An 11,790-nucleotide genomic window follows, 5' to 3' on the forward strand; every position below is an offset into this window, starting at 1 on the left:
TCGATGCGGCTGTCCATGGGCATGGGGCATGCGCACGGCGCTGAGTTCGGTGCGTGCATGGCCTCGACGGCACAAGCGTGAACTACTAATTGCCGAGAAGGTCCAATTTCACGCACTACAGCACGAGCTTCACAACCTATGGCCGATTCGTGAGTTCGGGTGGCCGACCTAGTCCATGTACCTCATGTATGCCAACACAATCGCCATGACTGTGCTTGTGACCTTGTGTTCAGTGTGTGGATGGCCTCGACGTTGGCAAGGTGTTCACGGCCACCGCTTTCAGGCCGAGCTGTTCGCATGCACGTGCTTATTTCTCTGCCGCTGCAAATCGCTTGAGCACGCGTTTCTCCTCACCTGCCCCGACAACAGAGCTGTTTATCGCCTGCACGCTCAGCGAAGATGCACTGTACGAGCACCACGCGGCACCTAGGTGTAGTGGGGCTTGCATCCTGTAGATGACTGGGCAGTCGGTTGAAGCAGCCAACAAGTTCGAGGTGTTCCAGTAGGGGCCGCCACGGGCAGCCGCACCCGGCGGCTTGAGGTAGGAGAAGTCGACAAGCCCGATGCGGACATCGGCGCCACCCGCGGAAAGAGAGAGAGAGAGATCGAGAGATTCGGGATGGATCGGAATATTAATGTGACACATGGGTCCGGGCTGTCAGAGTGATCCTGGCCGGGATCTTTATTTTCCCGGTGCGTCAAACGGAATGAGGGTTTAGATTGACCGGGATCAACGATTATAGGGTATGGACTTCAAGAATTTGAACGTGAAGGTTCATTTACATCGTGCTCTACAACTTCAAAGTTTAAAATAGACTTCACTATGAAGGAGTGAAGTCTGTTTTAAACCTTGAGATTGTAGAGCGCGACACAAGTAGACCCTCACGTCTGAATCCCTGAAGTCCATACCCTATACTCTTCGATCCCGATCAATCTAAACCCTACACCAATCCTATACCTGTTTGGAAGGATAATCCCGATCGGGATCAGCCGTTTCTCTCACTGTCCACACGGGCCTACGTGTCATATTTTATCTTCCCACTCAATCTCTGCTTCTCTCTCTCGCTCGTCGCCCTAGTGGCTTAGCCCGGGCCCCTTCCCCATCCGCAGTATCATCGGCTTCCGCGAAGACAGAAGGCAGAAGTGGTCTGCCACCGCGCGGAAGTCCGATATCAGCGTCGGAGCTGTTGTTGTTGCTGCTGCTGCCGGCGAGATTGTCTTGTCGTCACCGCCGCATTGACAGGAGGAGCGCGGCCGTTAGCGTGCCTTCTCGCACCACGGCAGGATGGAGAAGCTGAGTGTGAGGACATGGCACGAAGCAGCTCGCTGACCATGCGGCCGGCGACCTGACCGAGCGTGAAGCCGGTGATGTCGGAGCCCGCCGACCGCCTCCATATGCTCTAGGTCCGCAGTGGGGACGATTTCTAGCGATGATGTGTTCACTGGGATGCGTATCTATGCTGCTCTGCTGGCGGTGGTGCAATGAAGTCGATGCGGCTGTCCATGGGCACGGGGCATGCGCACGGCTCTGAGTTCGGTGCGTGCGTGGCCTCGACGGCACGAGCGTGAATTACTAATTGCTGAGAAGGTCCAATTTCACGCACTACAGCACAAGCTTCACAACCTTTGGCCGATTCGTGAGTTCGGGTGGCCGACCTAGTCCATGTACCTCATGTATGCCAACACAATCGCCATGACCGTGCTTGTGACCTTGTGTTCGGTGTGTGGATGGCCTCGACGTTGGCAAGGTGTTCACGGCGACCGCTTTCAGGCTGAGCTGTTCGCATGCACGTGCTTATTTCTCTGCCGCTGCAAATCGCTCGAGCACGCGTTTCTCCTCCCCTGCCCCGACAACAGAGCTGTTTATCGCCTGCACGCTCAGCGAAGATGCACTGTACGAGCACCACGCTGCACCTAGGTGTAGTGGGGCTTGCATCCTGTAGATGACTAGGCAGTCGGTTGAAGCAGCCAACAAGTTCGAGGTGTTCCAGTAGGGCCGCCACGGGCAGCCGCACCCGGCGGCTTAAGGTAGGAGAAGTCGACAAGTCCGATGCGGACACCGGCGCCACCCGCGGAAAGAGAGAGAGAGAGATCGAGAGATTCGGGATGGATCGGAATATTAATGTGACACATGGGTCCAGGCTGTCAGAGTGATCATGGCCGGGATCTTTATTTTCCCGGTGCGTCAAACGGAATGAGGGTTTAAATTGACCGGGATCAACGATTATAGGGTATGGACTTCAAGAATTTGAACATGAAGGTTCATTTACATCGTGCTCTACAACCTCAAAGTTTAAAATAGACTTCATTCTCGGAAACACCGGCGGCGTCACGATGGGAGCTGGATGGCTCCTCGCCGGCCGGCGCTGCGACCTGACCATGGAGGCCGAGCACGCCCCATCGACGCGGCGCACCAGGTCCAGCGCCTGCCATGCTCAAGCGGAACCACCCGACCACGACAGACAGACATCCGTCTGGCCCGAGCCCGGCGCGGCCCAAGGCACGACGTGCTCGTGCCCCGCTGGCCCGGCCCGACCCGGCCCAAGTCCCAGCATGGTCGTCGCATTCGTCGCAGCCCCACCACAATGAGCATATACGGCGCATGACCTCACAGAATCCGCTACTCGGGGCTCGCGAGAGATAGAGAGAAAAGCGAGAGGGACACGACAGGGCACTCCACATGCTACAGACAGACAGAGGTCCAAGGTCGTCAATGTCGGCAGCAGCGGCAGGCGACAGCGCGCCACGGCGAATCCTCGCGCTGGCGCTGGCGGTGGCACTGGCGCTCTGGCCGTCGCCGGCGCGGGCCGGGTTCAGCTGCAGCCCCGGCGCGCGGCCGGTGGTGTTCAACTTCGGCGACTCCAACTCCGACACGGGCGGCATGGCGGCGGCCAAGGGGTGGCACATCGCGCCGCCGGAGGGCCGCGCCTTCTTCCACCACCCCACAGGCCGCTTCTGCGACGGCCGGCTCGTCATCGACTTCCTCTGTGAGCGTCCATTCCCGATCCCCCCGACCCAAACCAGAGCATTATTCTATCTCCAAGATTCTGCTTTTTCTGTCGCTTCTCTCCCCGAACGAACCCGTGTTTGGCGACACTGTGCAACGGGTAGATTTGTGCGCGGCGTACGGTAAATATAAAAAAGCACCGCGGTAAACTTCTCAAGTGGAAACACAGCGCTCGCCGACACTGACACTGACACTGACGGACTGGTCGTCGGCTGACTGAATCCCATTAGCGTGAAGCCAGAGCTTGAGTGAAATGTCCAGTAGTATACTGCAATTTTTTCAAGTCAGATTCCGTATAGAACGGTGCACTTGGTCGTATTTTCAGTGAAATGTCGTTCGTTCTTCAATGTACAGTAGCAAAATATTTATTCCGTCTTACGCACATGATGGTAGGCAGGCATGGCACGGCTCAGCCTGAAATAACTTATCCACCGGAGTACTGCTTACAGTAGCTAACCAACAGTTTTGTTGTCCATCGTATCATATTCATACAGGCATATCATACGCTGCATTAGTTGGTCCCTCCCTCTCGAGAATCTATTCATTCAAGCCACTGTCCTTTCGAACCGGAGGATATCCATGATCAATTCAAGGCCCAGCTGTTCTCTTCAGTCTTTGACACGGGAGACTCGCTGGCCCCTCTGCCTCTCGCTGTCTCCGCCTTCAGTTAATGGCGTGCGTCGGTGCGCCCCAGCGTCCAAACTCTGTTTCGGACTTTTCATGTCAGCATTCAATGCTAGAGCACTCATGCATTCAGTGACGTCTACTTCAGTTCTTCATTATTGGTGGAGATAATGTTATTGTCCACAACTTCAGATACAGTATGTCACAACCTTTATGTGCCGACAATCATGTGATGGATCTGTGCTGTTATCTGAAATCCAGCGGCTGAGGACGTGAATCTGTTACCAAGGGCCTACTTTTTTTCTTTCCTAAAATAGGGAACTTTGCACATGTCCAGCTACTCTAGTCCTGAAGCTAACTGATCTTCTACCATTATTTTTGGCTAGTTATAAGAACGCCACTCTTCTAATTGCCTTTGTTCTGGACTATACGACTAAGTTGAGGAACAAAGAAGTACGCAATTATCCTCATGTAGAATTTATTATAAAAAAAATTAATTCTACATGATGTCGGGGTTGCGGTAGTGTCTTTATTCTGGACTCTACGGCGTGTCTGTGGCATTGCCTCAGGTGTTTGTTGTGGCGAAGTCGGAGCTGCGGTGGAAGAGCCCGGGCGATGATGATGATGATGATGAGCGGTAGGTGGTCTGTTCGGTAGTCTTTCACGACGCTGGCCTTGCATAGTTGTCGTTCGTAGCTTGACCTCAGAGTCGGAGCTGCGCTGTCACCAACACGGGTAGCTGGTTGCTTGGCATGGATCTTAGTGTGGCTTCTTGCGGCCTCGGCGGCGTGGGCTTGGTCAGAGGGCGCCTGCAATGAAGTCATAGTCGCTTGCTTGGGGAGAAGTGGTGAGGATGACAAAATGTGCTTCCTCGACAAGGTTCTCTAGCGGTGGTGTGTGTGTCGTATCTTGTGGGTGACTGATCAACAGGTCGTGACGTTTTTCACCCTGTTTTTTTTTGCTAATTAACCGGGCAACTATGTTCTTCTTAATTAATGGATTGAGTCATAAGGTTCCCAGGTTTCAAATAAAAAAAGTAGCCCCTGTGTGTATTTTTTTTAGCTTATGTGTGCTTTTAAAATTTAAGAAGAAACCTGTGTTTGGGGCCCTATCTGAAGAAGAGTATACTGCTTAAAATTTTGCTCTCCTAAGTATTAGTATTTTTTTTTCACTTGGGGCTCAAATGTGTTATCTTTCTGATAAACACTAGTATAAAAACATCAAATTGGTATTACTAGAGTCATCATGAAACATATTCTTATAATGTATAATTATTTTTATGTATGTCTGTACATAAATTGATGTTCAAAGTTTCATCTTGAATATTATACAAGTTAATGTCTAATAAGACAACAACTTTTATCGGAGTTAATACTTTGCTGCTGGTGTGTTTTGCGCATCTAATCTGACTCGCGTACATGTTCATGAGAAGCACCAACTCATGGTTATTAGCCTTACTAATAGTGGGTCCATGAATGACCAAAACATATCCAGGTGAAAGCTTAAACATAAGCTATCTGAGCCCTTATCTGAAGGCGATTGGTTCTAATTACAGTAACGGAGTGAATTTCGCTATTAGCGGTTCAACAACACTACCACGGGACGCCCTTTTTGTATTGCATGGACAGGTGCAGGAATTCTTCTTCTTTAAAGCCAGATCCTTGGAACTCATCAATCAAGGTTTGTTTGCCGTGTATTTTCTCTCAAATCCAAATGAAGTAAGACGCGCGGAGCTATACGTACAGTTGATAGTAAATGAGCAAACTTGTTGCTATACACAGGTCAGGAAGCTCCAATCGATGCAGAAGCGTTCCTAAATGCTCTATATATCATAGACATAGGACAGAATGATATTAACGCTCTTCTGTCCAACTTGCCTTACGACCAAGTAGTCGCAAAGCTCCCTCCAATACTTGCGGAGATTAAGTATGCTGTTCAGGTGAAGTTTTCTTTTTTGCCTCTTGTGAGTAAATTACTATATGCTGCCATGACGGACAACCACAACTCTGCTTTCTTCAAAAACTGCAGCTTCTGTATGGCAATGGGAGTCGGAACTTCTGGATACATGGAACAGGGGCTCTTGGTTGCCTGCCTCAGAAGCTCTCTATCCCACGTAAAAACGACAGTGACCTTGATCAGAATGGCTGCCTCAGCACATACAACAGAGCCGCGGTCGCGTTCAACACAGCTCTAGGCAGCCTCTGCGATCAGCTGAATGTGGAGCTGAAAAACGCGACCGTTGTGTACACCGATCTTTTTGTCATCAAGTATGACCTTGTGGCCAACCACACCAAATACGGTGAGCTCATGATCAAATGTCTCTAATGATTCGCGTGATTTCTGTGATATTACTAAATCAATTGCATTTCTCCAGGTTTTGACAGCCCATTGATGACGTGTTGCGGGTACGGAGGGCCACCGTACAACTATGATTTGAGCAGGAGCTGCCAGTCTTCGAATTCAACGGTCTGCGCTGACGGCTCAAAGTTCATCAGCTGGGACGGCGTGCACCTCACCGAGGCCGCCAACGCCGTCGTGGCTGCAGCCATACTGAGCTCCGCATATTCCAGACCAAAGCTCAAGTTTGATCAATTCTGCAAAGCCCGATAGATCAACCAAGAGAAGGTAGCAAAAAGCGCAATTGATGTAGTATACATTATATACTTGCAATGTTTAGTTCTTCAAGGTCTTAGTTCAAGGACATGCTAGATTTTTAGTTTTTCCTTCTTAAAAATTCCTTTTCACAAGGAATAGAAATGGTTTTAACAGGTTTCTTGTGTTCTTGTTCACAATTAAATAGAAACGGTTTTAGCTGTCAGCATGGACGGTGGACTCGACAAAGACTTCATTTTTAACACATATTGATCCATCTAGGCATATATATATATATATATATATATATATATATATATATATATATATATATATATATATATATATATATATATAGGTTAAATCCATACCTACTCCATAATAAATAAGTATGACTTGACGCAGTGCAAGAAACAACTACAACTATTAAGCAAACAGATCAGGGGTGAGGCTCTACATCCACCACTGCACAAACATCTTCAGTCCCTTTCGACCCATGGAAAGGCAAAGGGTCACCGCGCCGAGTAGCAGCAAATAGACCGCACCCATCTCTGTACCGTTGATCTGGACCTTCCGCCGACCTTGCTGTGAGACATCTTACGAGAACTCGAACCGACATTTGAAGATTGACGCAGCGATGATGATAGTGACCACCCCAACGAGCGCCAATGACACCCCCATCCACCCACATTCCCAATTTCGGTTTCTATTCCAGCCGCCACAGCCGAGTGTCTGTCTAATGGTTTATCCTCCAATTGACAGGGGGTCTCGGCCTTCGCTTCCTCGCTAGCTTTTTTGGCCATTAGTAGCTGAGCCTCGAGATGATTCACCTTCTCCAGCAGTCCACGTTGTTCATTTACTTTTTCCATCAGCACATCTACTAGTTCATGATTCAATTGAACGGCCTTTTTGGCTTCTGTTGGGGAACGTTGCAGAAAATAAATTTTTTTTCTACGTTTCACCAAAATCAATCTATGGAGTCAACTAACAACGAGAGGAGAGTGCATCTACATACCCTTGTAGATCGCGAGCGGAAGCGTTCAAGAGAACGGGGATAATGGAGTCGTACTCGCCGTGATCCAAATCACCGATGACCAAGTGCCTAACGGACGGCACCTCCGCGTTCAACACACGTACGGAGCGGATGACGTCTCCTCCTTCTTGATCCAGCAAGGTGGAAGGAGAGGTTGATGAAGATCCAGCAGCACGACTGCGTGGTGGTGGATGCAGCAATGATCGCAGCAAGGCTTCGCCGAGCTTCTGCGAGAGGGAGAGGTGTAGCAGGGGAGAGGGAGGCGCCAAGACTTGAGGTGCGGCTGCCCTCCCTCCCCCCCTTTATATAGCCCCCCTTGGGGGGGGGGCGCCGGCCCTGGAGATGGGATCTCCCAAGGGGGCGGCGGCCAAGGGGGGTGGAGTGCCCCCCAAGGCAAGTGGAGGCGCCCCCCACCCTAGGGTTTCCAACCCTAGGCGCAGGGGGGCCCAAGGGGGAGGGGGGGCGCACCAGCCCACTATGGGCTGGTTCCCCTCCCCACTTCAGCCCATGGGGCCCTCCGGGATGGGTGGCCACACCCGGTGGACCCCCGGGACCCATCCGGTGGTCCCGGTACAATACCGGTGACCCGAATCTTTCCCGATGGCCGAAACTATACTTTCTATATATAATTCTTCACCTCCGGACCATTCCGGAACTCCTCGTGACGTCCAGGATCTCATCCGGGACTCCGAACAACTTTTGGATTATTGCATACTCATATCTCTACAACCCTAGCGTCACCGAACCTTAAGTGTGTAGACCCTACGGGTTCGGGAGACACGTAGACATGACCGAGACGGCTCTCCGGCCAATAACCAACAGCGGGATCTGGATACCCATGTTGGCTCCCACATGCTCCTCGATGATCTCATCGGATGAACCACGATGTCGAGGATTCAAGCAACCTCGTATACAATTCCCTTTGTCAATCGGTACGTTACTTGCCCGAGACTCGATCGTCGATATCCCAATACCTTGTTCAGTCTCATTACCAGCAAGTCACTTTACTCGTACCGTAATGCATGATCCCGTGATCAACCACTTGATCACATTGAGCTCATTATGATGATGCATTACCGAGTAGGCCCAGAGATACCTCTCCGTCATACGGAGTGACAAATCCCAGTCTCGATTCGTGCCAACCCAACAGACACTTTCGGAAACACCCGTAATGTACCTTTATAGTCACCCAGTGACGTTGTGACGTTAGGTACACCCAAAGCACTTCTACGGTATCCAGGAGTTGCACAATCTCATGGTCTAAGGAAATGATACTTGACATTCAGAAAAGCTACAGCAAACGAACTACACAATCTTTGAGCTAAGCTTAGGATTGGGTCTTGTCCATCACATCATTCTCCTAATGATGTGATCCCGTTATCAATGACATCCCCATGTCCATAGCCAGGAAACCATGACTATCTGTTGATTAACGAGCTAGTCAACTAGAGGCTCACTAGGGACACATTGTGGTCTATGTATTCACACATGTATTACGATTTCCGGATAATACAATTATAGCATGAATAATAGACAATTATCATGAACAAGGAAATATAATAATCATTTTATTATTGCCTCTAGGGCATATTTCCAACAGTCTCCCACTTGCACTAGAGTCAATCATCTAGTTACATTGTGATGAATCAAACACCCATGAAATTCTGGTGTTGATCATGTTTTGCTCTAGGGAGAGGTTTAGTCAACGGATCTGCGACATTCAGATCCGTATGTACTTTACAAATATCCATGTCTCCATCTTGAACATTTTCACGAATGGAGTTGAAGCGACGCTTGATGTGCCTGGTCTTCTTGTGAAACCTGGGCTCCTTGGCAAGTGCAATAGCTCCAGTGTTGTCACAGAAGAGTTTCATCGGCCCTGACGCATTGGGTATGACTCCTAGGTCGGTGATGAACTCCTTCACCCAAATTGCTTCATGCGCTGCCTCCGAGGCTGCCATGTACTCCGCTTCACATGTAGATCCCGCCACGACGCTCTGCTTGCAGCTGCACCAGCTTACTGCTCCACCATTCAACATATACACGTATCCGGTTTGTGACTTAGAGTCATCCAGATCTGTGTGGAAGCTAGCGTCGACGTAACCCTTTACGACGAGCTCTTCGTCACCTCCATAAACGAGAAACATGTCCTTAGTCCTTTTCAGGTACTTCAGGATATTCTTGACCGCTGTCCAGTGTTCCTTGCCGGGATTGCTTTGATACCTTCCTACCAAACTTACGGCAAGGTTTACATTAGGTCTGGTACACAGCATGGCATACATAATAGACCCTATGGCTGAGGCATAGGGGATGACACTCATCTCTTCTATATCTTCTGCCGTGGTCGGGCATTGAGCTGAGCTCAATTTCACACCTTGCAACACAGGCAAGAACCCCTTCTTAGACTGATCCATATTGAACTTCTTCAATATCTTATCAAGGTATGTGCTTTGTGAAAGACCTATGAGGCGTCTTGATCCATCTCTATAGATCTTGATGCCTAATATATAAGCAGCTTCTCCAAGGTCCTTCATTAAAAAACTCTTATTCAAGTAGGCCTTAATGCTGTCCAAAAGTTCTATATCATTTCCCATCAAAAGTATGTCATCTACATATAATATGAGAAATGCTACAGAGCTTCCACTCACTTTCTTGTAAACGCAGGCTTCTCCATAAGTCTGCATAAACCCAAACGCTTTGATCATCTCATCAAAGCGAATGTTCCAACTCCGAGATGCTTGCACCAGCCCATAAATCGAGCATTGGAGCTTGCACACCTTGTCAGCATTCTTAGGATCGACAAAACCTTCCGGCTGCATCATATACAATTCTTCCTTAAGGAAACCATTAAGGAATGCCGTTTTGACGTCCATTTGCCATATCTCATAATCATAGAATGCGGCAATTGCTAACATGATTCGGACGGACTTCAGCTTCGCTACGGGTGAGAAAGTCTCATCGTAGTCAACCCCTTGAACTTGTCGATAACCCTTAGCGACAAGCCGAGCTTTATAGATGGTCACATTACCATCCGCGTCTGTCTTCTTCTTAAAGATCCATTTATTTTCTATGGCTCGCCGATCAACGGGCAAGTCAGTCAAAGTCCATACTTCGTTTTCATACATGGATCCTATCTCGGATTTCATGGCTTCCAGCCATCTGTCGGAATCTGGGCCCGCCATCGCTTCTTCATAGTTCGAAGGTTCACCGTTGTCTAACAACATGATTTCCAAGACAGGGTTACCGTACCTCTCTGGTGCGGAACGTGTCCTTGTGGACCTACGAAGTTCAGTAGCAACTTGATCTGAAGTTTCATGATCATCATCATCAACTTCCTCTCTAGTCGGTGCAGGAACCTCAGGAACATTTTCTTGAGCTGCGCCACTTACCGGTTCAAGAGGTAATACTTCATCAAGTTCTATCTTCCTCCCACTTATTTCTTTCGAGAGAAACTCTTTCTCTAGAAAGGACCCATTCTTGGCAACAAAGATCTTGCCTTCGGATCTGTGGTAGAAGGTTTACCCAACAGTTTCTTTAGGGTATCCTATGAAGACGCATTTTTCCGACTTGGGTTCGAGCTTTTCAGGTTGAAGTTTCTTGACATAAGCATCGCATCCCCAAACTTTTAGAAACGAGAGCTTAGGTTTCTTCCCAAACCATAATTCATACGGTGTCGTCTCAACGGATTTCGACGGAGCCCTATTTAAACTGAATGCGGCAGTCTCTAAAGCATAGCCCCAAAATGATAGCGGTAAATCGGTAAGAGACATCATAGATCGCACCATATCTAATAGAGTGTGATTACGACGCGTTCGGACACACCATTACGCTGAGGTGTTCTAGGCGGCGTTAGTTGTGAAACTATTTCACATTTTCTTAAGTGTGTGCCAAATTCGTGACTCAAGTATTCTCCCCCACGATCTGATCGCAAGAACTTGATTTTCCTGTCACGTTGATTCTCAACCTCACTCTGAAATTCCTTGAACTTTTCAAAGGTTTCAGACTTGTGTTTCATTAAGTAGACATACCCATATCTACTCAAGTCATCCGTGAGGGTGAGAACATAACGATAGCCACCGCGAGCCTCAACACTCATTGGACCGCACACATCAGTATGTATGATTTCCAATAATTTGATTGCTCGCTCCATTGTTCCTGAGAACGGAGTCTTGGTCATTTTACCCATGAGGCATGGTTCGCACGTGTCAAATGATTCATAATCAAGAGACTCTAAAAGTCCATCTGCATGGAGCTTCTTCATGCGTTTGACACCTATGTGACCAAGGCGGCAGTGCCACAAGTATGTGGGACTATCATTATCAACCTTACATCTTTTGATATTCACACTATGAATATGTGTAGCATTACGCTAGAGATTCATTAAGAATAAACCATTCACCATCGGAGCATGACCATAAAACATATCTCTCATATAAATAGAACAACCATTATTCTCGGATTTAAATGAGTAGCCATCTCGAATTAAGCGAGATCCTGATACAATGTTCATGCTCAAAGCTGGCACTAAATAACA

The 11,790-nt window shown here is 48.7% G+C and overlaps 1 protein-coding gene across 1 annotated transcript; it reads left to right on the top strand.

Moving 5' to 3' along the window:
• The first annotated feature begins 2,617 nt into the window (after positions 1 to 2,617).
• Positions 2,618 to 6,449, top strand: LOC125545617 (GDSL esterase/lipase LIP-4-like). The gene is made up of 5 exons (XM_048709631.1): positions 2,618 to 2,987; positions 5,126 to 5,311; positions 5,413 to 5,570; positions 5,660 to 5,930; positions 6,006 to 6,449. Exons 1-5 carry the CDS (start codon positions 2,681 to 2,683, stop codon positions 6,239 to 6,241), a joined length of 1,158 nt encoding a protein of 385 aa, XP_048565588.1. The 5' UTR covers positions 2,618 to 2,680; the 3' UTR covers positions 6,242 to 6,449.
• The last annotated feature ends 5,341 nt before the right edge of the window (positions 6,450 to 11,790 follow it).

The sequence above is a fragment of the Triticum urartu genome, chromosome 1 (genome assembly GCF_003073215.2).
Source record: "Triticum urartu cultivar G1812 chromosome 1, Tu2.1, whole genome shotgun sequence".
In the NCBI taxonomy this organism is placed as follows: domain Eukaryota; kingdom Viridiplantae; phylum Streptophyta; class Magnoliopsida; order Poales; family Poaceae; genus Triticum; species Triticum urartu.